At 44.3% G+C, this 27513-nt stretch overlaps 1 protein-coding gene across 1 annotated transcript; it reads right to left on the bottom strand.

The window, feature by feature from the left end:
- Window positions 1-457: 457 nt before the first annotated feature.
- On the bottom strand, window positions 458-27513 carry LOC133386832 (tetraspanin-18-like). The gene is made up of 7 exons (XM_061630601.1): window positions 27457-27513; window positions 18572-18763; window positions 18023-18097; window positions 12758-12856; window positions 9201-9380; window positions 6365-6448; window positions 458-532 (listed from the first exon to the last, which is right to left on the bottom strand). The coding sequence occupies exons 1-7, from the start codon at window positions 27511-27513 to the stop codon at window positions 458-460; spliced, it is 762 nt and encodes a 253-aa protein (XP_061486585.1).

Raw genomic sequence — 27513 nt, 5'->3', positions numbered from 1 at the left:
GGGCAGTGTTGCAGCGTCTCCGAGAACATTGCCTCTATGCCAAGTTGGAGAAGTGCGGGTCCACATTGGACTTTTTGGGGTATCGCATTTTGCCATCCGGGGTGGAGATGGATCTGGGCAAGGTCACTTGGCAGCCCCCCAGGACCAAGAAGGATTTGCAACATTTTCTGGGGTTCGCCAACTACTACCACCGGTTCATCGTGAATTATTCTGACAAGACGGCACCCCTCATGAAGGGGTTGGGCGCCTTTCGCTGGACAGAAGCTGCACAAAGAGACTTTAAAGAGTTGAAGGAGCGGTTCACCTCGGAGCACATACTACAATATGTGGATCTCACATGCCCTTTTTTGGTTGAGACAGATGTGTCAGACATAGCCATCGGAGTGGTGCTTCTACAACCAGCGCTGAAAGGGGGGGTCTAAGACGCTGCGCCTACTTCTCACGGAAGTTGACCAGCTCAGAGCAAAACTACACCGTGTGGAAGAAGGAGCTGCTGGTCATCCAGGATGCCTTTGAGACTTGGCGACATCACCTGGAAAGAGCACAGCACTAGATCAAGGTGCGCACCAATCATCAGAATCTGAAGAGTCTTCACACTGCCCGCAAGCTGAATCAGAGACAGGTGTGCTGGACCCAGTTCTTTGCCCGTTTTCACGTCAAAATCCACTATATCCCTCAAGTGCAGAACAAGCGAATGGATGCATTGTCCCGCAAGCCAGAATACCTCAAAAACCCAATTCCAAGACCCCAACAACTGATTATACCCCCCCCCAAGAAGACAGTAGCAGGAGAGTACCAGGAATGGCTGACGGATCTGCAGGCAGCACAACAGTAGGATCCATTCACCAAAGGGAAGTGCTCAGAGTCGGCAATGCCACCCTCTGGGAATCCCAAGGGTTTCGCACTGAGGAAAGGGGTGCTACATTACCACGACGCCATGTACGTGCCTCCTGGAGAAATGAGGGCCAAGGTGCTGCGTCAGTGTAATGACTCCCCCGCTGTGGGACATTTTGCAGCATACAAAACTTTACAAGCAGTCACCAGGGAATTCTGGTGGCCACGAATGAAGTGAGAGGTAGAACATTATGTCTGGTCCTGTCCCACCTGTGCTCAGTCCAAGCATACCACGGGGTGACTTGTGGGGCTCTTAGAGCCACTCCCAACCCCTCAAGGACCCTGGCAGATGGTTACCATGGACATTGTCACTGACCTCCCTTCCTTGCAAGGGAAAACGACAGTGCTGGTAGTAGTGGATGCCTTCACGAAGATGGCACATGTCATTCTGTGAGCAGGGCTCCCAAATGCTCAAGATAAGGCCCGTTTGTATGTGCAGCATGTCTACAGGTTGCATGGTCTCCCAGACCGTTTGGCCTCTGACCGAGGAACCCAGTTCACAGCACGTTTCTGGTAAGCAATGTAGCAAATCCTGCAGAGTGAACTGAGACTTTCATCATCAGAACACCCGCAGATGGACGGGAAAACGGAAAGGGTTAATGCCACGTTAGAACAGTACTTGCGTTGTTATGTCAACTATCAGCAGGACAACTGGGTCTCCTTCTTGCCCCTATGCCGTGCACGCAACCATACAACAGACTCCATTTTTTGCCAATGTGGGATATCACCCTCGAAATTTTACCGCCCCCAGAGTCAGCCCATCCATCCCAGCGGTGGAGGATTTCGTACAAGAGCTTCAGACTATGCAACATCTGTTGAAGGAACAGCTAGAGTGGGCTAATGAGGAGTACAAAAAGGCTATGAATCGGCATCGGCAGGAGGGCCCTCCGATCTGAGTGGGGGACAGAGTGTGGCTGTCTATGAGTTACTTGCCGACACAGGGACGCTGTCATAAGTTGGAGGATCGAAGGGTAGGACCTTTTGAATTGGAGGCTCAGATCAACCCAGTAGCCTTCCGCCTGAAACTATCCCCCACCTTCAAGATACATCCCATGTTCCATCATTCCTTGCTGATGTTAGAACACCCTCCCAATCCCCACAGAGCGCCCGTGGAGCTGCCACCTCCCCTCACGGTGAATGACAAGGAGGAATACATAGTTGAGCAGATACTACACTGCAGAGAAGGTCTAGTTAGCCTAGTTAGGGTCATTAGTGAGTGAGCATAGTTACATCTATGAAGCGCACTGCTTTTGATGTAACTGTTACTTTAATAAAACAAGAATTAATTCCAGTCTCGCCTCTGTCTCATGTCTCGCACTCTGGGTAGGACAGATTATAATGGAACAATCTTTGAAAAACCCATTATGCATGGGTGTACTCTAATACCAAAACCAAATTAGCATCACAAACATACTTAATATACATTAGAAAATTTGACAATATATGAGGAATAAAAACAGAATACAATTTTCTAAATGTCTCATTGAAAACATTATGATGTAAATCCCTTAGTATGTGTTCTTCACAGAAATTGTACTTGGTAACAAATCTATGTAGATACACCAGGCATCGGGAACCTCCAGCTAATTAGGTTTGGCACATGTCCAGAATTAACCTGCAACACCATTTCCCCAAATGTACATCCACCTGATGTCATACATGATGTCAGGTGTGGAGCAAGCAGAGATGCAGCTACCAAGGAACAATTGGGAGCTTTAAAGCGCATTCCTGATTATTCCATGGCAGAGGAGGATTGCTGTTACCACTGATCAGCAGCGACATCAACTGCCAAAAGCAGGGCTTTGATTTCATTTATGGTATGGCTTCAGCTCAAGCCGCACTAAGGTCACATTCACACAATACATGTACAGTACTCTTATATCATTTTAACAATCACATCTTCTTCCACAAAATCCTGGGAAGTGTACCGTATATTCCGGCGTATAAGACGACTTTTTAACCCAGGAAAATCTTCTCAAAAGTCGGGGGTCGTCTTATACGCCGGGTGTCATCTTATAGGGCGGGTGCTGAAACTTCCGAGCCGGACTGGAGAATCTACGGTCGCCGCATATGGTGGGGGGAGCTCAAAAACGGCCGCGGCCGCATCCCCGCCGTATGCGGCGACCGTATGAAAGGGAGTTGATTGCCTCCGGACGGTGCTGTCTCTGTCGCTTCCACCGAGAGATCAGTCCAGAAGGGCGCAGAACTCGGGTCACACAACAGAGAGTGCGGGAGAAAGCCGTTTGATTCCTTATCGTGCAACAGGCGCCCCACGCACCCTCTCCCTTCAGACTCACAAGCTGTGCTTCAATTGTGTTCTGCTCACCAAAGCAAAAAAGGCCCAGGATTTCTAAGGAAAATATGTAACTGTTTTATCAAGAGGACAGAGACTTTGTGTGTGGCGTTGAATAGTGCGCCTATTCTCTTCCAGACAACAAAAAGGAACAACAGCCATTTCTATCTCCTCGGGAGAGATAAGTTCTATCTGCCCAGACGTAATAGGGCAAGCCATTGGTTTCCATGAAAGCAGAACACGAGTCTTGCAAGGGTGCGACCAGGAAAGCAGATGGAAGGAGCAGAGGGGAAAAGACTCAAAACCCGAAAGGTAGAATAACGCTGCTTCAGGCTGGGCTTGAGCGGGTCCAGGTGATCCTGGTCACTATTAGGAACTGCCCTTAACCTTTAAATCAACTCTTGGTGATTGTTACTAGGAGTAACTATTTTATAGAGAGCGATCAGAATATGGGGATGCCCTTTACAGAGTTACGGTAAGAAAATAAACAGAGAGAAGAAACAGAGAGAAGAAATAAAGAAACAACATCAGTAAATATATACAATGTTCCTTGCCTCGTGGACCTTACAATCTCAGTTTTGCCAACGGGAAGACAACTGTGCAAAAGGAGGAGAAGCCTTGCAGAGCTGCAATCCTAAGGACATTTACCTAGGAGAAAACCTCCCTGAATTTACTGGGACCTACCTCGGATGCATAGTACCGGACTACTCCTTTATGCACGCCTGAAGGACAGCAGCCTCCCCCCGCCCGTCCTTTCCTACTAAGAAACGGGGGTAAATTATTCTCAGATTGCACCCATAATCTTAAAATATGGGCACAATCCACTTTTATGTCCTTTTGATTGTAATGGGAGAATTAGGCAGGCCCTTGACAGTGCAATCTTATGCATGTTTACTCAGAAGTAAGTCCCATTAAGTTCAGTGTGTGGGGATACTCTCTAATAAATTTGTTTAGGATTGCCTTGCGCATCTCTCTTGACCTCAGGATTTACCTTGCAAGCAAGGCATCGGCATAGCTATGTTTCTTTGTTGATCTCTCCCCCCTTTCTTTGTCCGTTTACATATAATAGTTGCTTGATCTGTATCTTTGGAAAAATAAAAGTCCTATCTTCTATGCTTAGGGGGGAAATACTTTCTGTTTCTGCATTTTTCCCTTAGTTGAGTTGCACACATTTATGTATAAAACGACAGGGGTAGTCTTATACGGCGAGTATATCCCAAACTCTGTATTTTAACTGGAAAAGTTGGGGGTCGTCTTATACGCCCAGTCGTCTTATACGCCAGAATATACGGTACTTTGTTAAGGATGCCCTTAACAATCAGCACCCTTAAACTTCCGTTCTCAGGATTCTTTGGGGGAAGCCATGACTGTCAAAATAGTATAAAAATGCTTTAAATGTATGGTGTAGGTGTGACCTAAAAAAGGAAAAATGGGTCACCTGCATCAGTGATGTCAGATGATTGACAGGTAAATGGAGCCCCACCCACCTGTCAAAGTAGGCCACCCACTAGCTGAACCTCATTTCCCATCCCTGGTATATATATAGATTTATATATAATATAGTTTTAGTGATGACATTGAGAGGGTTTTAAAAAAATTATATGTATTCATTATATCCATTAGAAAACATTTTAAAAGAAGCATGTTTCATGTGATCATAGTTTACATTTTTATTAGTTTAGGTTTTAGGGCAGAGATGGTGAAGCTGCAATTTGCAGGCTCAGTCACGCCCAACAAACTGTTTAAATGGCCCATCAGCTCCCATCTTCATCCCCTCCTCAGCACTGGGCTCATAGGAGAGGTTCTTCTTCTCCCAGTGCAATGCTGGGCTCAGAGGAGAAGTTTACACCTTTGCATCAAACCCAGCCTTTCCTCTCAGGACAGCCCTGCAATGTGGGGTGGTGGGCATGTGGAGCATGCCTGAGTGTGTGTGCGTGTGTATGCAAGTGTAGCATGTACTTGCATGTTCAGGTTTGTGTGTTGTGTACATCTGTGGTCTATGTGTGGTGAACGCCTGTGGCAGTTTTGGCCACAACCACTACTGGCATGTGGCCCTCAAAGGATTGGTCAACCTTGACAAATCTTGGACAAAATACAGCCCTCAAGCCAGCCCTGTTTTAGGATATGTCCCCTGTATAATAACTTTAGCATAGGTTGTTGCATTATTCTTAGGGTAGACACACACTTACTGTTCTGCGGTTCCAGTGCGACTCTACCTCTCTTTTCAAAAATGGGGGCACACAACGCTAGTCAAGCCCCACCCCTTTTACTATAAAACCTGGTGGGATCAGCTTGAGTGCATTTTTTAAAATTCACTTCAAAGAGATTTTGCAACTGATTGGCAGATCAACCCATTCTCCTCCAGGTGTGACCAATGGAAACACTTTGCTGTAGGAGACTAGTGTGGCTCACAGCCTTAATATCTATTATAAATAAATTAGTAAGCCAAAATACAGATAATTTGTTCTGATAGCACCCCTGCAGAGGTTGGTTTTCAACTGAAACATGTTGGGCTTTGTAGTATTATACAGGAACTGTATTTGATTAATCTTCCCTTAGAAATAATAATGCCTTCCCCTCCCTAATGCTTCGACTGCAGCCCAATTCATACTTTACTGTACCTACATGCAGTGGAGACCTGGTGGCTCTGATGTCAGTGGGGCAGTGAATCCACTCTCGGGCTTTAGTCCAAACTGTCAAGGCAGCTCCTTGAAAGTTTAGACTAAAGCCCAGAGTGGATTCACTGCCTCACTGACATCGGAGTCACCAGTCTCCATTGCCTACGTGGCTGCCATTTTCCCATGGCTTCTTCCTATGCTGCTTCTATAATGTGTATGCTGGATCCATGTGAGTAGAGCCAATTACATGCTTATTTCCCACATTATTCACCCTACTCATGTGCTCCTGATGCATCAAGGTGGAGTGGCATATGGGAGGGATAACCTGGCCCTGCACCGATATTTAGCCAAAAGCACAATCGTGCTTTCGGGGAGAACCCTTATAAGGCAGCTTATGGCATATGAGAAAAAAGAAAACAATTATCTCAAGGCCTTGCTGCTGGCCATTGAAGCTATAATATTCATTAGCCGGGATACGGACTGAACAACAGACAGAGTTATCTACTTCTAGCAGGGAAGTATTAGGCTCCCTGCTTATATTGACTCAAGACTGCCTTACCTCAAAAGCTAACACTCCGAAAGCAAAAGTCTCAGTAATTGTGATATATTTCTTCAATAGCTGGATTATTGTGGGGAAACAGCCCTGCAGTGAATAAAAGGAATCCTAAGGGAAATTGCTCCAAGGGTAGTGGCAACCCCATCAAAATCGCAAGGTATTTAGTTGCATTGAAGTGGTCAATTATATAGCATAAGATTCTCTCCACACTATGGCTTTTGGAAGGGTCTTATCTATACAGCAGCCTGGGTTAGCAGAAATATTCTGTAGTTCTAGCAATACAAATTGCATGCTGACATGATCAAGTGTTCATAGTGGATCACTACCATACTGCAAACAGTACAGCAAGCTGCCCTAGACTTAAATTCGTTCATGGTAGAGACCTACACATGACTACACTGTGGAGTTTAGCGGGAATACTGCAACAGTATCTAATCTAACATCTAAGCAAGACCTGTTTGGGCAGCCTTTTTCCCATTTATGATGCCCATGCATTGCACTGGAAATATTCACATACTGAAAAAGCAAAATTGTTTTCCCCAAAGTGGAGCAACTGGCTACGGTACAACTTTTCAGTGGGAAATGTGAGATATTGCTAGAATTGCCAAAGACTGGCTTTGAAGACACCTTTCCCCATCTACTCCTCTTCTTTGAGGTTCTCTCCATATCCTAATTGTTTTCTTCAGAAGAAAAGTAGAGCCTAACTTAGGCAAGATATTTGGACTGGTCTGCCTGGAGGTTTGGTACCTGTGGCTGATAGCTGACTTTCCAATACAGAATTGCAAAAAAGGAGAAACTAATTATCAAGACTGCCAACTATTACGGATTATTATAGCTCAAAAACAAACAAAACATTTAATTGGCCTAATTTTCAAGCCAGATCAAAAAACATAAGCCAACATCTCAAAAACAAAGCACAACAAATACCATAGACTTTCAAATTCCATAGAATACCTGAAACAGTTTTTACAAATGCTGGTACCTATCTGGCATAGCATCATGAAGGAGACTGAATGTAAACCCAATTGTTTTATTTTTTCAAATTATTTTTTAAAAGTTGCTTAGATTACTATTATCATCTTAATTCACTCATCACTTTATACCAAAGAGGTCTCAAGGCAATTTACATCTAGAAATACAATACAAATACAAAAATGTAGCTAAAAATTAAATCACTATAAACAAAGTACTGAAAGTGAACATACACTAAAAGCGCAATCCAACAACATCAGCAAGATCACAGTTAAAATAACCAATGAACAGATACCACCAAGCAGCAGAAGAAAGATCAAATGCCTGGGAGAAAAGGAAAATCTTTGCCTGTCACCCAAAAGATGGTAACATGTTCTTTTTAAGTGTTAAGGGTCATAAGTTTTAATTGGTGTCAAGTTTTGTCGCTCTATAATATTTCTACTGGTCTTTCCTCGTGCTTCCTGAAGTTCTGAAAAGGGGTAGGGGACTGAAGAACAGCAGCTGGAAACGGCACTGCGTGCACAGCATCAACAGCTTGGCAAGACCCTGATAGAGCGTTTGCTTCTGTGGCCAAGTGTGGTGGAGGAGATGGCTACAACAAGAGCAGCAACAAGTCAGTCACTTGCCTGCCTGCCTGGGTGTCTTTTTCTTCTCTGCAAGGTGAGCCCTGCACACACAGCAAAATGGCAAGAGGTGCTGTGTGTGGGTTCCCCCTCCCTTTGTGGTACCTTGTCCAGCAGGGGTTGCAGTTTACCTCAGTATATGTAGAGCTCATGGTTTTTTAACTGCTCCCGCCCCACCCCACCCCAATCCTTTTCTCCCTCACCTGGATTGAAGGATAAGGAAGAGGGGGGCTCTGCTGGTCCATTCTCCCCCCTTCGCTTCTCTCACCCAAATAAGAAAATGGCACAGAGGGAGCCTGAGTGACAAATTAGGCCAGGAAAGAGGGAGGCCTTATGTGTGCGAGCTGCTGTGAGAGGAGGTAGTAGGGGGACTGGAGGAGGCTTAAGAGGTAGTTGGATCTTCCCCTTCTCCCTGCTTCTCCTCTCCACAGCCACCACCTTTCCATCCTTAACTTCTTCCTCCACCACCAGACCCCTCCCCAAGGTTCCTGTCACCCTCACCCTTCTCCCTGTATTTTAAAAAAATACTATTTATGTATTTATGAAAATATTTATATATTGCCGTCTTGCAAAATATTGGGGTATTGTACAGCAACATGAAAACATTTAAAGGAAATAGAAAGTAATCATCACAATGACTGGCTTCCCAAAAAACATTTTAAACAGCTCCGTAAGCCCGTAGGCACAAAAAAGTCTTAAAGAGATGCCTGGAAGTCAGAATCTCTGCCGGAAAAGTGCTTCATAGCATTGGACTGGCAACCCTAAATGCCTGACTTCTAGTTGAGGCTAATCCGGCCTCTGTAACATGGGGGATAAGTAACAGTGCTCATCTGGACGATCTCAGTGACATCTGGGGTGGGGTAAGTGGGCATGGTTGGGGAAATGGCATCATGAGCCACATTAGAACCCCTGTCAGGCCTACTTAAGCCCGCAGGGTGGAGGTTCCATCCTTGTGGACTAGAGCCTTCTTTGTCAGATGTTTGAAGTGCTATCTTGAGTTAGCAGGTATGTGTGTATATAGATGTAAACAAACTTTAAATTGTAAAAGCTGACATAGGATTGTATCCAACTAAATTCTACTCAGAATAGACCTAGATTAGTCATGCCCATTAATTTCAATGGATCTACTCTGAGTGGACCAACAGTGCATACAACCTATATATATATTTGACTTCTGCTTGTTCCACCAAGGCAGGGAAACTATCAACGGGTTTGTATAGCAGGCAGCTGGCAAATATCCTTACCTCATTATTGATATACTCCATCTCTCTTTTCCTGCAGCGTGCTAAGTCCAGAAGCTCAGATGAAGGCTCAGCCACGACCCGGGTGCAGCAGGCTTGAGGCCACTTGTCATCTGGCTGGTCTGCCCGAAAATAGTGGCACTCATTAAAATCATCAGGCCCTACAATGCCACAACATTCAAACTAAAAGAGAACGAAAGCATTAAATTCAAAAGCTAGCTTACAAAAAAGTTAGTTAACGAAAGGATCTGTGGCTAGGGTGTGTCTGGGTGTGCACCTTTTAGCATCTGAGTTTCTGATCATTACTACAATCATGTGTTCCAGATTCTCTCTCTCCATCTACAATGTTTGGGGATTATTTATTTCTTTTATTAAAAGCTGACATGTTTCTGTATCTGCAAGAATGCAAGAACCAAGGCACAAGACAGTAATAACATGTTGCCATTTTGACAAACATTACAAAAGCTTCACTGGCTACCGGTACAATTCAAGGAACTGCATTGAGCCTAAAAACCCTAAGCAGCCTGGGACTGGAGTAGGTGAAGGGCTGCCTGCTTCTCCCATTTGAACCTGTGCAACTGTTCAGATCTTCATCAGAGGTCCTACTCAGGGTGCCCCCCCATCCTCTTAAAATGAGGTAGGCGGTAATTACAGAAGGGTCTTTTCAATTGAGGCACCAATTTGGTACATCCATCCACTTGTCCATAAATATAATATTCAGGAGGCTATGGACAGAAAAAAATTATTTTGCCTTCGAATCCATCTCGTTGGCTCGGAGTCTTAGAATGACATTGTGCTTTGCCTTTCGTATGAGGCGAGGGGGTTGCCTTGTCTCATTTTCAGAAGCCTCGGATGCCTTCCCTATTAAGCTTGCTAAATTTCAAACATACAGGTACAGGCATCCTTTTTGCTAGGCATTTTTGAAGTGTGAATTCATTTTTAAAAATAAACAAACAAGCACCAAGCCTCCTACACCCACCCAGTCCTGGTAGAAGAGGCAGGCAGGCAGGCATACATAGGACAATGCATGCCCTTTATCAGCTAACGGGCACTGTCGCCTGATCTGAATGGCAGGTGGAGAGGTGCGTGGGCATTTCTGGAGACAGTGAGAGAGGCAGAGGCAGGAGCAAGGTGTGCACTTTACCAGGCACATTAGTTGGCAGACAAGACTCTACCTGCGTTCTGTTTGTCCATTCAGCATGCACACAGCACTACTGTAAACTTCCCATGTAAAGCCTTCAGAGCCTGAGCTTCCTACTCCTTCAAACAACAAGGGGGGTAAGTCTTCCTCGCTCTTCATGTCAGAACGGAAAAACCCAGTTCATTAGTGCCATTATTTTAAGTGCAATAGTTTCTGAGAGGGATAGAGGCAGAGGTGGCAGCAAATGTAGCAAGATCAATCCCTTCCCCCCAAAGTCAGATGCACTTTCATCATAGGAAGGAGCAGAAGTCTGGGGTCATTTTGAGTTGGCAGAAGATACCAGCTATGCCACTTACTTGAAGGAGCCCCTGTTATAAGCTGCCAGCATGCACACCTTTAGTAGGAAGGTAGTGTCCTCCATCTCTATGCTAAGTAGCTGGGGGGGAAGTATTGGAGGAGCAGAGCCTGATTCAAGATGTGAGGAACTGGTAGAAATCTAACTCTTTGCTGCTTGAGAAGCTGGCTAAGCAACACAGAGCCATTCACAAGATGGCCAGTGTCAGGGCATTTGGTGACACCCGCCCACTCAGCAGGCAGCAGCGGGACACCATCTTCCAATTAGCTGTGGCTCTCACAGTTCTTGGAAGCCAGAGATCCCGAGCATTGCTGCTGCTGCTGCTGCTGCTAATTCACTTCTGATACTTTCTACATCCCTCCACAAAGCACTCTGATTGGTAGTAAAAGGAAAGCCATCCCTGACTGAAAGCTAGTGCTGTCAATCACAAAACTACACCCGCTCTTCATCCTCATCCCTGCATGGCACTTTCCATTTTTTGACAGCTTGTAGACCTTGGATGATGTTCAAAAGTATCAAATTTGGCTGAAAAAGTAATAGAGCACCTCCCAAGGTACCAAGGGACATCAAAAGCCTCAGGCCCAGTCTGCTTCATCTTGGACCTCCTCAGCAGTCCAAATATGCAGAATCTAAGACAGATATTTCACCTCAGATTCAAGCCTCGCCCAAGCCAAATGCATAGCCCTGGTATTCACACTTTAGCTAGAGTTTCCTCATACTTTTAACAGCATTTTGTTTTTATCTTACTGATCTAAGACTGTCACACATTAAAGTTGAGATAAAGAAGTATTTTAATTTTTGTTACTGTGCTTTTATTATGGTAATACTGATTTAATTTTGTTGCAAGTCCCCTGAGAAACCAAGGTGGAGAGGCAAGATAAAACAGTTTAAATAAATAAAATAGCTGGGTAGAGAAAGGGTTAAGCAATCCATCTTATTTCAAATCCTCTTGTTACATTTCTACATTTTGTTTACAAAAAATGGCCATTGGAACTTTTATTACATGCACGTGTATGTCATGTGAGGTTTCTCCCCTAGACACTGTAATCCGTAAATGAGAGGCCATTACTAGCCCTCGCAATGTATCTGTTCTAGTATTCCCTGCTGCTGAATTTCAGCACAGTTGCTTCTTAGGCTCTGGTCACACTGAAATTGGAAATGGGCTGCCTTTGTCGATCCCGACTTATGGCGACCCTGTGAATAGGGTTTTCATGGTAAGCGGTATTCAGAGGGGGTTTACCATTGCCTCCCTCTGAGGCTAGTCCTCCCCAGCTGGCTAGGGCCTGCTCAGCTTGCCACAGCTGCACAAGCCAGCCCCTTCCTTGTCCGCAGCTGCCAGTTGGGGGGCGACTGGGTTCCTTGGGACTATGCAGCTTGCTCACGGCTGCACAGGTGGCAGGGCACGTAACCCCTGAGCCACTCACTGTGGGGGTGATCTTTAGCTGGCCCTTTGCGAGATACGAGCAGGGATTTGAACTCACAGACTCTGGACTCCCAGCCAGGCTCTCCTCCTGGCTTCAAAAGCAGCCAGAATGATTTTTCTGGTTGCATTTTGAAGCAAGTCTGCCCTCTGCTGGCCACACCTCCCTTCCCCACTGCTACCTTCAGACCTTTCAGCACTACCCACAGAAAAGCGTTGGGCCAATCGCTATCTCTGCCTGAGCCTGTAGCAAAGAGTTTCCATTGGCCACACCTGGAAGGGCTCGATCTACCAATCAGTTGCAAAAACTCCCTGAAGCTGAATTTTTTAAAATGCATGCATCTATCCAACGATGTTTTAAGACAAGAGAGAGAATTTGACTAGCATTGTGTGCTAGTTTTGAGAAAAGAAAGATGGAGAAGCACCGGAACCAGCACAACACTAAGTGTGTTTCTACCCTTAGGATTCCATTGCCAAGGTCACCTCCAGCCTCCATCACATAGAACCAATGGTGTTTTCTTTTCAGCGTCTCTTCTGGCACCAATGATAAAGCATTCCTCCCCCCCCCCCGCTCTTACTATATGCTGGCTGTAGACATCAGTTGTACAATGATCTCAATACAGCAGCTCCTAGATGACTTGTACCGTAATCATGAAGATGTTCCAAGCTCTGGTGAACAACTCAGTAGAGTTGTCTCCTTTGTAATTCTCTTTCAGTTGAACCAGGAAAAATTCATCTTGGACCTGAAGAGAGAACAGTGCAGAATTATTATATCCTGCTAAGAAGTGTAAAGCCTCAAGGGTTTTGCTGACCAAGAGGACAGCCACTCCTCTCCTTTCATCCCACTGGTTGCCCCACCCTCTATTCTCTGGTCCCTCCTGCCAACTGCCATGTGCCATTTGTTCTGTTCTCTCCGGCATCAGGGCTGCAGGTGAGGTGTTGATGCAGACCAACTCTCCCTGCACACTGCTCTGCTGCTCTACCGCCATCACCTCCAGGAGAATGGTCAGTTCTCTTTTAAAATAGAGCATGATACCCTTTGTGAACTCAATGGTCCTAGTGACCAGTAGTATGGTGTGTTGCCTGTGAGACGATCTCCAATGAATTCTAAGGTTGGTGGGGTGACTGAATGCATGCCTACCAAGTAATAAGAGCTTTCAGTATCCTAAAACAATCAGCTGCTGAAGTAAATCAGGATTCTGGCCTTGAGTCAAGGATTGCTGGCACCATTATAAAGGCAGCAGATGAAGTATCTGATGGGAAGTGGGGAAACTTTTTCAGCCTGAGGGCCGCATTCCTTTCCGGGCAACCTTCCGAGGGCCACATGGCAGTGCTGGCTGCCACCAGAGGCAAACCAGCGGAGCATAAGATGTATATATTGCCTTTGTGCAGTAGGCCAGTTTCTACATGCACACCCTTCTCTGCCCTTCATCCAGGCAAGCAAGAGGTATGATCAGAGTTCAAGGACACATTCCAGCCAGGCAGAAACATTTGGGATATGAAGCAGGGCCAGTGAGGGGTGTGGTCTGGGGAGGAATTCTGTGGATCAGATAGAGAGGCCTGGAGGACCACATTTGGCCCTGAGCCTGAGGTTACCTACCCACGATGTAAGGCCTCAAAAGGATATTGTGCACAAGGCTAAGGGTGCCAAAGTCTGGATCTGAATGTGATAGAGCAAGGTGAGATTTAGCAACTGCAGCCTCACCTAGGTCTGCTGCGCTATGACAGGAGTGGTCACATCATGTTGTGAATGTTCCTGAACCATCCAGTTATTAAAAACAAAAGCCAAAGAGCTGGTAATTCTAAGCAGGATAGGCCCTACCATTAGGCAGAATACGGTGATCACCGCAGGCAACAGATACTAAATGGTGGAGAACAATAGCAAGGAATTGAGTGGTGGAGCTGTATAGGCATGCCATGTGGCTTACCTGGCACCCTCTAATATAGCCTACTGCCCTCATGAATGGTGGCAGACACTGTCCTAATATGTCCAATGTTGTTGGAATACAGTGCAACACCAGCACCCTTCAAGTAGATAGGGAGTTGGGGGCATCAGACTTTGCTTCAGGCAACAAAATGTCTTGCGCTGTCTCCGATTCTAGGACTAGCATCTCCTGAGATTCATTGGCTCTTATCTACAGGACCAGTTCAGAACAGGCTCCAGCACAGCATTCCCCCATAGTCATGCAAATGCCTCATTACCTGGTCCCTGTTATGGGCCCCATGAAGAACAATTGGCAGGATTGGGAGAATGGGAGGGGGGAAATTGCAGATGGTGGACAAGGGTCTGGTGAGGCCACAGAGGAAAGGCTTCCTGAAACCCCTGTCAGCCATGTGCCCAGCACTCCTATGAACACCCTAGCAGTCCCTGCTTGCCTGCGACGTAGAGTGACAAATGCAGTCTACCTTCCTCATTGGCACCTAACCCAGACTTGGGCAGCTAGTCCTTAATGAATCTGCTGAACAATTCCAGAGAGATAGAAGGGGGAATCTCATACAGAGTCAGAGCTGACAGTTTCCTCAAGGTCACTTAGACAAGAGAAGAGACAGTTACAACTTGAGAAATCATCCTCTTTTCTCTAGGAGAAGCCCCTGTTTTGCTTCAAAAACTGGAAAGTGCTAGATTTAGCTTATGCAAGTAAAGTGCCTGGCCGCTTTTCTTTTATTTGGAGTGTTTGGGGGTGAAAGCTTTGTTGCAATAACTTCCCATTGCTTCCTCAAGCCTAGCGCACCTGCTGGTGTTCTGTATCCTGATTCGTGCATAGTGTGTTTTGATGCTATGTACCTGTGCTAACCTCTGGAATAAAACTGTGTGCAAAACCCAGTCTTCAAGTCCTGAGCATGCTTCTCTGGTCAGAAGCCAGGACACTTCCTAATCTAGTCCATCTATTCAAAACTGCCCCATCTCTCCTCTAAACAGTTTTGATCTCCTTTCTATTATTTTTTTGTTTTTGCTTTGGAGAATATTTCTGATCTCCCCTTCAACATAACTGTTCTCATAGTGGGATATAATACAATTAAAACACATCCAAATTAAACAATCACAATTTAAAAAATCCACTTAAGAACAGGAGCAGGAAAGACAAATATGATTAAAACCTAAATCCTTTAAATACAGTTACTTAAAGCACAGAGCAGTCTACAACAGTGGTTCCCAACCTTTATGAATACTGGACCCCCTTTATAAGCTCAAAAAAAATTGTGACCCCCCCCCTAATTGTAATCATAGCCTCTGTTAAGTGAAAAAATGGTGTGTGGCAAAATCACATCTCCAAATATCCCTTTCCATAAAAAGCTCCCTGCAGACAGGGAGATGTTGCTTTCTTTTCTTAATGCAGAGGTTTGTCAAATTGGTATCCCCCTCCCCCTCATAATCTGAAGATGTACAGTCCTGTCTCCCAGCACCAGTGGGTTACAGTGTTGGGCTAAGATCCAGGTTCAAATCCCCACCCAGCCATGAAGCCTACTGGGTGACTTTGGGCCAGACACAGCCTCTCAGCGTGACCTATCTCACAGGGTTGGTGTAGGGATGAAATGGAAAGGGGGGGACTATGTGCACCACCTTGAGTAACTTAGAGAAAAGATTGTAGGTGAAAGAAAGGGGGGACGCTGGCACACACACACTTAGCCTCAGAGATGGAGGGCAGGCAAGGCCTGAGCTTCCTCACTGCTCCTTGGTTCCATCTGGGCCGAAGGCAAGATCTGGGCGGCCTCGCAAATAAGAATAATTTTTAAAAGGAGGTGGCAATGAAGCAGGAGTAAAGAAAGGCAGGCTGGCTGGCTGCCAGGAAGGAAGGGGGAAAGCAGCCTTTCCTGGCAGGCTTGCTTCTTTTTGCTTCATGAAAAGCCCTCTCCTCTTGTTTGAGTAAGGGCTTCAGCAGCAGCAGCAGCAGTGTGAGGAGTCAGGAGTCGGTGATAGTAATCCCCTCTTCTTCCTTATAGCTCCACCCTCAGCCTCCTTTGGCATCTGCCACGTGTTTTATAGGCAGATGCCTGCCCTCAGCACACCTGAAAAACACTCTGGCACTTCAGCAAAACTCCTCCCCCCTCGTTTAGAGCAAGGGGGAGGCGTCATCTGCATTGGCAGACAGTGTTCAGGGAGTGAAGACTTTTAAAAAATTAAACCATTCATTTCTTTACTGTTCGCAGTCCCCTCTGGATTAGTTTGCGGCCCCCAGGTTGGAAACCACTGGTCTACAGCATCCAGCAGTAACTAACTATACTGAAGTAACTAAATATGCTGCAAAATGACCAAGAACATGAATAGGTTTTCAGGTGGGAGCAAAATAAGAAACAAAAGTAGGCACCAAGCATACCTCTAAGGGAAGGGTGTTCCCCATTGGGACACCAGCATCAAAAAGACATTTTCTCATGTCACCACAGAATGTACAGCTCCCAATGGACTTCCTCTGAAGACCTTAGGGCACAGAGAGGCTGGTACAGAGAGATGTGATCCTTCAGGTATTTAGATTCCAAGTCAGTCAGGGCTTTATAGGTCATTACTAGCACCTTGAATTTGGCCCAGAAGCATATAGACAGCCACTGTAAATCTTTCAGTATTTAAGCCACATGATTCTGGCCAACTGAACTGCATCCTTCACTAACTGAAGCTTCTGAGTCATCTTCAAGGACAGCCCCACATAGAGTGCATTAGTGTAATCCAAATGGGAGATTACCAGCGGAAAAGTACAAATTTTGGACAGCTGTGTTTCAGTTCACATATTATTTTGAAAAGTATAAATTTGGCAGGTTTGCATTACAATCCTAAACAATCCAAATTTCTCCCCCATCCATAGTCTTAGCCTGAGCCTGCCGTGCTGGCAGCCAGCCTGACCCTCTAAAGAGAGTGAGAGTGGCCCCATGATCATCAAGTGAACGGAGAAAAATATATATTTTAAATGGGACTTTCAGTCGAGACACACCAGTGTGTGCTGCTTCCACTCGGGCATTGCATGTCTCTTAATGGTGCACATCCATCACATGAGCTGAGTGAGCTTATGGCTTTAAGCAGCACTGTGCGGTCCTGCCCATCCACTGTTCTCTTTCTCTGCACACATTTGGCACAAGGTCTAGAAGATCGAGGAAGTACAAAGAGCACATATGCAACAAGATCAAGTTAGGCACACACATGAAACTATTTCAGTGATAATAAAAAAGTACATGCAGCTTTAAAAGATGTTTTGCATTTTTACGGGCAACAAATAGCATATTATGCATTTTGTCCATCCAATCATATTTGAAAATGCAATTTATGATGCCTTTAAAATGCGTTGATGTATTTTCTATATATAAGGAGCTGTATAAGTTTAATTTTTTTCCCTGGGCTGCTGAACAGGGCAGTTTATTAGTCTAATTCATAGCCTATTTTGAAAGTACTCCTTCCCAGCATTAGGCTGTTATCCAATACTCCCTTTTCTAAGAGTAAGTTTTTAATGCAATTAGTCAGGGCTTATTTTGGTGTCACTGTTGTTTAAGGAAACTTAACACTGATTTTTTTGAAATAATATGGTGCAACGATCAACTGGCATTGACAAACTATTATATGCTATGCATTTTTACAACATCAAAAAAAATAGCTGTCAAATATCAGGACAGTGGTAATAAATGTGCATAAGTTGCAAATCTTGCCAATAGACTGCCAGAGGGGAATGCGGGGGTGAGGGGGAATCTACATACAGCGTACTAGCCCCAGAAAATCCTGTTTGCATTCTTACAACCTGTAGGAATAACCTAAATGTTTATGTGCATAACCTCAGCCACTAAATGCATGCACACAGGGAAGGAGACAGTTCTAGGAGTTGCAGAAAGACTGTTTTGGTGACAAAGGAAGCAACAAAGATAAGATTCAAGAATGAACTGCAAAAGCAGCTACTTCTACTGCTCCTGCCCCAACCAGGTTCAGCTATTACCTCTTTTCCATGAAAATGAATGAGTAGACCAGCTGCAATCTCCAAGGCGAACACCAGAAATATCAACAGAAAGAACTGTGAGATGACAAGAGCAGGCAGGATAAGAATGAACCCAGACCCTCTCTAGTCTATTATAGATGATTCCACATCTAGTTCTAGTATAAATATCATTATCCACTAAAGGTTGACAATAATCTTTGATCCTGAAATGCATTGCTGCATAATTATTATTATTTGAGGCCTGTAAACACGATCAGCCCTAATCCACAACCCAGCAGCGACTAATGTTGCACAATCTACAACTGTTGCACCCAGCACGCTGTACAATATGTTGCATTACATAAGAACGCCTGCTGGATCAGGCCAGTGGCCCATCTAGTACACCATCCTGTTCTCACAGTGGCCAACCAGGTGCTCATGGGAAGCCCGCAAGCAGGACCTGAGTGCTGTAGCACTTATACTAATCCCACCCCTAGTAATCCCTCCCAACCCAACTCTGATTTCATTCAGTATTCACTTTTCATTCACAACCTACCCCATGCCACTTACAAGAAGCAACATGTCTTTGCTTTGATTGATGGCACCATAGCACCCCAAATAGCCCAGGACTGTGAGTGCTGCACCCACAACGGCAATGAGATAACACCCTGCTGTTAGGTAATTATTGGAGACAAGACTTTGAATTCCTTCTGGGTCCACAATCAGCCAGATGCCCACACCTAGGAGGCATATGCCCCCAAGCTGAAAAACACACAATAAAGATAGATTACTTGGTTAAATGGTAAGTACTGATAGATATATACACACAAAAATCATTTAACCTTTATTCAGCTAATTGGCCAACACAGTCAATGCATGTATCTAAACTTAAGTTTTAAGTTCCGCCAACTTCCTCAATATAGAATTGCTCTGTTAGAAAGGGATTAGATGTACAATTAATGCACACCTGATCCTCACAGTCTACATGTGTAACAAAGAGGTAGATTGTCTAGATACCATAAATGAATGCGACCTAAAACTTTTGTCATGGAATTGACCAGAAAAGTGGCAACCTTGGACTTCATCTTAAATGGTGCCAGAATCTGGTGTGCAGTGTGGTTAAACTGACTGGAAACAGTTACAATAGTGCTATCAATATATATGTAAAGGACAATTGACAAAAAAACCCAACACTGTCAAGTCTAACTTTGAAAGAGGAAATTTTGCAAAAATTAGGGGATTGGTAAAAAGGAAGCTGAAAGGGAAAGTAAAGGTGGGCTAAATCTCTCCAAAATGATTGCAAGTTATTTAAAGCCACAGTATTAGAGGCTCAGCTTGAATGTTTACTGCTGATCAAGAAAGGTACCACCAGGGCCAAGAGGATGCCTGTGTGGTTAACAAGCAGAGCCAAAGAAGCTATTGGTGACATGAAGGCTTCCTTTAGAAAATGGAAATCTTGTCCAAATGAGAACAAAAAGGAACACAAATTTTGGCAAAGGAAATACAAGCAGACAATAATGAATACTAAAAAAGAATTTGAGAAGCACATTGCCAGAGAAACGTCTGTTCTATCTATGCTGGATCAGTTTCAATTATTGCAGCCTGAGGATGGGGCAAACTGCTTGAAGATGTGAGGTCAGCGATTTGCCCCCTTGACCCTTGCCCATCTTGGCTTCTTAGAGCTAGCTATAGAGATTGACTGGGTGAGTCCAGGGAGTGATTAATACTTTACTGGAGGAGGGGGAGGTACCATCTGCCTTATTTATTTATTTAATTTAATTTATATACCGCCCTAAGCCCGAAGGCTCTCTGGGCGGTGTACAGAAAGATAAAAACAAGCACAATATATGAATACAATAAATACAATGAATCAAGAAACAAAACAACAAACAATAAAAGAACCAAACAACATCCAGAATACAAAATAATGATGAAAATGCTATTAAAACACACTTTAAAATGCCTGGGAGTATAAAAAGGTTTTCACCTGACGCCGAAAATATAGTAGCGTCGGCGCCAGGCGCACCTCATTGGGATAGTGAAGAAGGTAGTGGTGCATCCCCTCCTTTAGAGGACCTCCATGGACCCAGAAGTGTTAAACAACTATCTCCCAGTGACAAATATCCCCTTTTTTGGGTAAGGTGCTCAAGAAGGTGGTAGTCCTCCAGCTTCAAGTATGCTTGGAGGAAACTGATTACTTGGATCTGGTCTGGTCTGGTCTGGCTTTAGGCCTGGCCATGGCACTGAAACCAGCTTTCTCACCCTGGTTGATGACATCTGTTGGGAGAGAGATAGGGGGAATGCGACCCTGTTCTCCTTGATCTCTCAGTGGTTTTTGATACTGTTGACAATGGTATCCTTCCAGAGCATTTCAGGGAGGTGGGGGTTGAGGGCACTATGCTTCATTTCTTCCTCTCATACCTCTAGAACCACTTCCAAAAAGTAGTTATGGGAGGCTATTGGTCAGCACTATGGAAACTGTCCTGTGGTGTTCTGCAGGGTTCCACCTTGTCCCCCATACTATTTAGCATCTATATGAAGCCACTGGAGACTTGGAGTGAGGTGCCATCAATACACAGATGACACCCAGCTCTACCTCTCTATTCCATCTGAATCAGGAGAAGCAGTTGAGGTGTTGAACCAGCACTTGGAGGTGGTGATGGGCTAGATGTGAGCCAATAAACTGAGGCTGAATCCTGAAAAGACAGAGATGTTATGCATCCAGAATTCTCATACTCTGGAGGTGAGGAGACAGCCTGTTCTGGATAGGATTGCACTCCTTTGGGAGGAGCAGAACCACAGCTTGGGGGTACTTCTGGATCCAGTGTTGTCACTGGAGGTTCAGGTGGCCTCAGTGGCTAGGAGTGCCTATTTCCAGCTTTGACTGGTTCATCAGCTTCAGCCCTTTTTGGACACAGATGACATGACCACAGTACTCCGTGCCCTGATAACTTCCAGACTGGATTGCCAGGTGTTCTACATGGGGCTGCCCTTGAAGATGACTTGGAAACTTCAACTGGTCCAAAATGCAGCAGCGAGATTACTGGCAGGGGTTCCCTTTAGAACTCATAATCCTGTTTTAAAATAGCTGCATTGGTTGCCAGTAAGTTTCTGGGCCTAATATAAGGTGCTCATGTTAGTGTTTAAAACTCTAAATGACTTAAGCCACAAATATCTGAAGACCACCCCCTTCTGTACAGACCCTTTGGGGTGTTGAGATTAGCAGAGGGGGCCCTTTTGGTAGTTCCGCCACCCTTGGAAGCTCGGGAGTGGTGGCCCAGGAGAGGGTATTTTCTATGGCAGCCCCTAAGTAGTGGAACTCCCTCCCCACAGAGGTACCTCTGGCAACTTCACTGTATAGTTTCTGGTGAATGCTAAAGATGCACCTCTTTATCCTGGCTTTTGACACCTGAGCTGTATATTTTTAGGACCCACCCTATTTTCTGTGATGTGATTTTAGGTGACTCTTCACTGTTCTTGATGATGTATTTTAAAGCTGGAACCTTTGGGTGAAGGGCGGGCAATTATTTATTATTAGTAGCAATATTAATAATTATAATTAATATTAATATTAATAATAATAATAAAGACCAACAACAAAAAGTTTTTTAACACATTAAATACTCCTTTTCATCTTCTTCAGGTGAGGCTGTCAATGTGCTGAACTGGTGCCTGGCTGCGACAATGGACTGGATGAGGGCTAATAAACTGAGGCTCAATCCAGACAAGACTGAGATGCTGCTAGTGGGTGGTTCTTCTGACCAGATGGTGGATGTCCAACCTGTCCTGGATGGGGTTGCACTCCCCCTGAAGGAGCAGGTTTGTAGCTTAGGGGTTCTTCTAGGACCATCTCTGTCACTTGAGGCTCATGTAGCCTCGGTGGCACGGCATGCCTTCTACCAACTTCGGTTGGTGGCCCAACTACGTCCCTATCTGGACAGAGATAACCTGGCTTCAGTTGTCCATGCTCTGGTAACCTCCAAGTTAGATTACTGCAATGCACTCTACGTGGGGCTGTCTTTGAAGACGGTTCGGCCAGATTGGTAACAGGGACCAGACGGTTCGAACATATAAAACCGATTCTGGCCTGCTTGCATTGGCTGCCTGTATGTTTCTGAGCTCAATTCAAGGTGCTGGTTTTGACCTATAAAGCCTTACATGGCTTGGGACCACAATACCTGATGGAACACCTCTCCCGATACGAACCCACCCATACACTACGTTCAAGATCAAAGGCCCTCATCCGGGTGCCTACTCCAAGCAAAGCTCGGAGAGTGGCAACAAGGGAGAGTGCCTTCTCAGTGGTGGCCCCCAAATTATGGAATGATGTGGCTGATGAGGCATGCCTGGCGCCAACACTTATCTTTTCGGCACCAGGTCAAGACTTTCCTCTTCTCCCAGGCATTTTAGTATGTGTTTTAAATTGTTTTTATATTGTTTTATATTTTAAAATAGTGTTTTAAATTGTTTTTAAAATATGTGTTTTAAATTGTATATTTGTTTTAATGTTTTTGATTGCTGTAAACCGCCCAGAGAGCTTCGGCTATGGGGCAGTATACAAGTGCAACAAATAAATAAATAAATAAATTAGTAGCAGGAGATGGGCTAGGGAGGCAGTTGAATCTTTGGATGACAAGGGAGTCAAAGGTGTGCTAAAGGAGGATAAAGAGTTCTTCACAGCAGATGATACAGGATGGATCCCTGTACCTGAACTAACTTTCACAGGAAGGAAGTCAGAGGAATTCAGGCAAATAGCAGTGATAAAAGACTGTTTTAGGCCTTATTGACAAAACAAAAAGTGACAAATTCCTGGCTCTGGATTGCATCTACCAACAAGTTCTTAAAGAACTCAAATGTGAATTGGCTGGTCTGCTAAGAAAAATATGTAATGTGTCCCTAAGATCAGCCTCGGTACCTGAGAACTGGAAAGTGGCCAATACAACACCAATTTTTAAAAAGGGATCCTGGAAGCTACAGGCTGGTTTGCTTAATGTTTGTCCCAGGAAAACTGGTGGAATGCACTGTCAAGGACAAAATTACCAAGCATATAGAAGAACAAGTCTTGCCAGCATGACTTCTCTAAGGGTAAGTCCTCTCTTACTCACCTATTAGAGTTAGTAAGCACACAGAAAGAAGTGATCCAGTTGGCAATGTGTTCCTAGACTTTCAAAATGTTTTTGACAAAGTACCTCACCAAAGACTCCTGAGTAAGCTCAGCAGCCATGGAATAAGAGGAAAGGTCCTCTTGTGGACTGGCAACTGGTTAAGAAAGAGGAAGCCGAGAAGAAGAATAAATGGACACTTCTCCCAATGGAGGAATGCAGAAAGGATCAGTATTGGGACCTGTGCTTTTTAACTTGTTCATTAATGATCTAGAGGTGGGGTGAGCAGTGAGGTGGCCAAGTATGCTGATAATACCAAATTATTCAAGGCGATTAAAAAAGTAAAAGGAATGAGAAGAGTTCCAAAAGGATCTCTCCAAGCTGAGTGAATGGGCAGAAAAATGGCAAATGCAATTCAGTGAGGCACAATGGGGTAAAAAAATCCTAGTTTCACATATATAATCATGATGTCTGAACTGGCAATTATTGCTCAAGACTGAGACTTTGGGGTCATAGCAGATAGTTCAGTAAAGATGTTGATCCAGTGTGCAGCAGCTGTGAAAAAGGCAAACCCCATGCTCAAAATCATTAGGAAAGGAATTCAAAATAAAACTACCAATATCATAATGCTATTATACAAATCTATGGTGTGACTACATTTGTACTACCATGTACAGTTCTGGCCACATCACCTCAAAAAGTATATCTTGAACTGCAATTCAAGACAGATTGATTTTTAAACTGCTCTGGGGATTGTAGCTCTGTGAGGGAATAGGGATCACCTAATAACCCTCAGCACCCTTAACAAACTATTGTTGTTGTTATGTGCCTTCAAGTCAACTACGACTTATGGCGACCCTATGAATCAGTGACCTCCAACAGCATCTGTCGTGAACCGCCCTGTTCAGATCTTGTAAGGTCAGGTCTGTGGCTTCCTTTATGGAATCAATCTATTTCTTGTTTGGCCTTCCTCTTTTTCTACTCCCCTCTGTTTTTCCTAGCATTATTGTCTTTTACAGTTAATAATGTCTTCTCATAATGTGTCTAAAGTATGATAACCTCAGTTTCATCATTCTAGCTTCTAGTGATAGTTCTCGTTTAATTTGTTCTAACTCCCAATTATTTGTCTTTTTCTCAGTCCATGGTATGCACAAAGCTCTCCTCCAATACCACATTTCAAATGAGTTGATTTTTCTCTTATCCGCTTTTTTCACTGTCCAACTTTCACATCCATACACAGAGACAGGGAATACCATGATCTGAATGATCCTGACTTTAGTGTTCAGTGATACATCTTTGCATTTGAGGACCTTTTCTAGTTCTCTCCTAGCTGCCCTCCCCAGTCCTAGCCTTCTTCAGATTTCTTGACTATTGTCTCCATTTTGGTTAATGACTGTGCCAAGGTATTGATAATCCTTGACAAGTTTAATGTCCTCATTGTCAACTTTAACATTACATAAATCTTCTGTTGGCATTACTTTAGTCTTTTTGACGTTCAGCTGTAGTCCTGCTTTGTGCTTTCCTCTTTAACTTTCATCAGCATTCATTTCAAATCGTTACTGGTTTCTGCTAGTAGTATGGTATCGTCTGCATATCTTAAATTACTGATATTTCTCCCTCCAATTTTCACACCTCCTTCATCTTGGTCCAATCCCACTTTCCGTATGATATGTTCTGAGTACAGATTAAATAAATAGGGTGATAAAATACACCCCTGTCTCACATCCTTTCCAATTGGGGAACCAATTGGTTTCTCCATATTCTGTCCTTACAGTAGCCTCCTGTCCATCAGGACAATTGATGCTGTGGCACCCGCATTTCTTTTAAAGCATTCCATAGTTTTTCATAATCTACACAGTCAAAGGCTTTGCTGTAGTCTATAAAGCACAGGGTGATTTTCTTCTGAAATTCCTTGTTTCTTTCCATTATCCAATGTATGTTTGCAATATGATTTCTGGTGCCTCTTCCCTTTCTAAATCCAGCTTGGACATCTGGCATTTCTCACTCCATATATGGTAAGAGCCTTTGTTGTAGAATCTTGAGCATTACTTTATTTGTATGGGATATTAAGGCAATAGTTCGATAATTACTCCATTCCCTGGGATGCCCTTTCTTTGGAATTGGGATGTATATTGAATGCTTCCAGTCTGTGGGCCATTGTTTAGTTTTCCATATTTCTTGACAAATTTTTGTCAAAATGTGGACAGATTCAGTCTCAGTAGCTTGTAGCAACTCTATTGGTATGCCATCTGTTCCTGGTGATTTGTTTCTTCCAAGCATTTTAAGAGCAGCTTTCACCTCACATTCTAAAATTTCTGGTTCTTCATCATACAGTTCCTCCATGAGTGAATCTGTCATCCTGGCATCTCTTTATAGAGTTCTTCAGTGTATTGCTTCCATCTTCCTTTTATTTCATCTCAGTTAGTCAATGTGTTCCCCTGTTGATTATTCAACATCCCTACTCTTGGTTTAAATTTCCCATTCATTTCTCTAATCTTTTGGAATAGGGCTCTTGTTCTTCCCTTTTTGTTGTCCTCTTCTATTTCTGTACAATAGCTATTGTAATAGTTCTCTTTGTCCCTACGTACTAGTCGCTGTAGTGTTGCATTTAGGGTTCTGACTGTGTTTCTAACTCCTTTTGCTTTTGCTTTCTCTCTTTAACTATTTTAAGAGTTTCTTCAGTCATCCATTGAGGTCTTTCTCTCTTTTTAATTAGAGGTACTGTCTTTTTGCATTCTTCCCTGATAACGTCTCTGACTTCACTCCATAGTTCTTCTGGTTCTCTGTCAACTAAGTTTAAAGCCTCAAATCTGTTCCTTATTTGATCTTTATATTCTTCTGGGATGTTATTTAAATTGTATTTTGGCATTATGATTGCTTTGTTGTTCTTCTTTAGCTTTACTCTCATTTTCGATATGACCACTTCATGATCTGTACCACAGTCTGCTCCTGGTCTTGTTTTCACAGAAAACTGCCCGCAGGGCTCCGGCCGCCCGCTCTGCCGCAGCTGCCTCGACACCTTCGCCCCCGCCTCGCGCCTCCAGCCAGCGTGACACGCTTCAGAAGGGGAGTCGCCGCGGGCCCAGGCAGAGCGAGATTTTATATTTAGAGCACCCATCACGTTAAGCAAGCCTGGAGAGCTTCACGAGGAATACAAAAGCCAGCTATGAAAGCTGAGGGGTGAAAAATTGCAGGAAGAGAGAGCCTCTGAGGATTTTATTCACAAGCTGATTGTTGAGGACGCTACTGTTGCAGGCAGAAGAAAAACACCATGCGATGTGAGACTCCCACCTGCGCTAGGCTGCTGCCGCCGCCGTTTCTTGGTTGCTGGGTCGGAGCTGGGGGTGGGCTGTGGCCCTTCGGCGGGCCTGGCGCCACGGCTTATCTTTGGGAGACAGCGTTGCTGGCTGCGGCGGTTTTCCGATGGCTGCTGGGGTTGGGGCGCGCCCCTGCGGCCCCCCGCTGTCCTGCCGTGTTGGCCTTTGTTCGTTCCACCTTCTGTCGGCTGCGTTTGCCTCTCAGCGCCTTTGCCTTTGGCTTCTTGAGGAGAACTTTCCTGTTGGTCGCGTCTTCATGGGGCCTGTTTATGCCGCCCCCTCGCTGTTTACTACATTGGATGCTGGATGCTGAGAGTGAGAGGAGGTGCCGCTTTCGGTTTCGCAAATGACACACCTTTTGGACTATACAGGCTAGAAGCCTTATTAAACCTTACTGTAGTAGCTTTTACCTGGTTGTTTTAGTTTTATTGCTTGTGTTTTTGATGTTGTGATGTTTATATACTTTTACTTTGTACATCGCTCAGAGTGGCTGGGTCTCCAGCCAGATGGGCAATAAATAAATCGCATAAAATAAATAAATAAATAAATAAAATATGAAACTTCTCCATCTTCTGCTACCGATTATATAATCAATTTGATTCCTATATTATGACGGGCTTCACCATTGCATCGCCACTTTGTGACTGCTGGGCCTCAGTAATTTTCAGTTCCCTCAAGGGGGCCCTGGGCATAAAAAGTGTAGAAATGTTGCCATAAGGAATATTATTTATTTCAAAAATCTAATAGCTCTGCAGGATCCCTTACTTTTGAAAATCCTATCTATTGACATGTTGCCAACTTCCAAGGCAAGTGCTTCAGTATAGCAACATCTTTTTAAGCCTGTTTTGCTTGCCTGTCATGGAGAAGGGAGGAGAGTACATTAAGGTGTCCAAATGCAGAGTGGTGAGGATGTTGACAGAGCACATCTGAGTCGCACACCCACTTCAATTTAGAACTAAGTGCATTTACTGTATACTGTCAAGCTGGGCATAAGCAGTGTCTATATTAGTGTTTCAAAGATCATCGAAATACTCACAAACACCAACCCATTGAACATAAACATCAGATATTTTATAAGGGATAACACTTCCAT

Source organism: Rhineura floridana, chromosome 6, assembly GCF_030035675.1.
Source record: "Rhineura floridana isolate rRhiFlo1 chromosome 6, rRhiFlo1.hap2, whole genome shotgun sequence".
NCBI lineage: Eukaryota > Metazoa > Chordata > Lepidosauria > Squamata > Rhineuridae > Rhineura > Rhineura floridana.
Note: the sequence above shows the minus strand (reverse complement) of the source record. Positions and strands in the feature narration are given on the sequence as shown.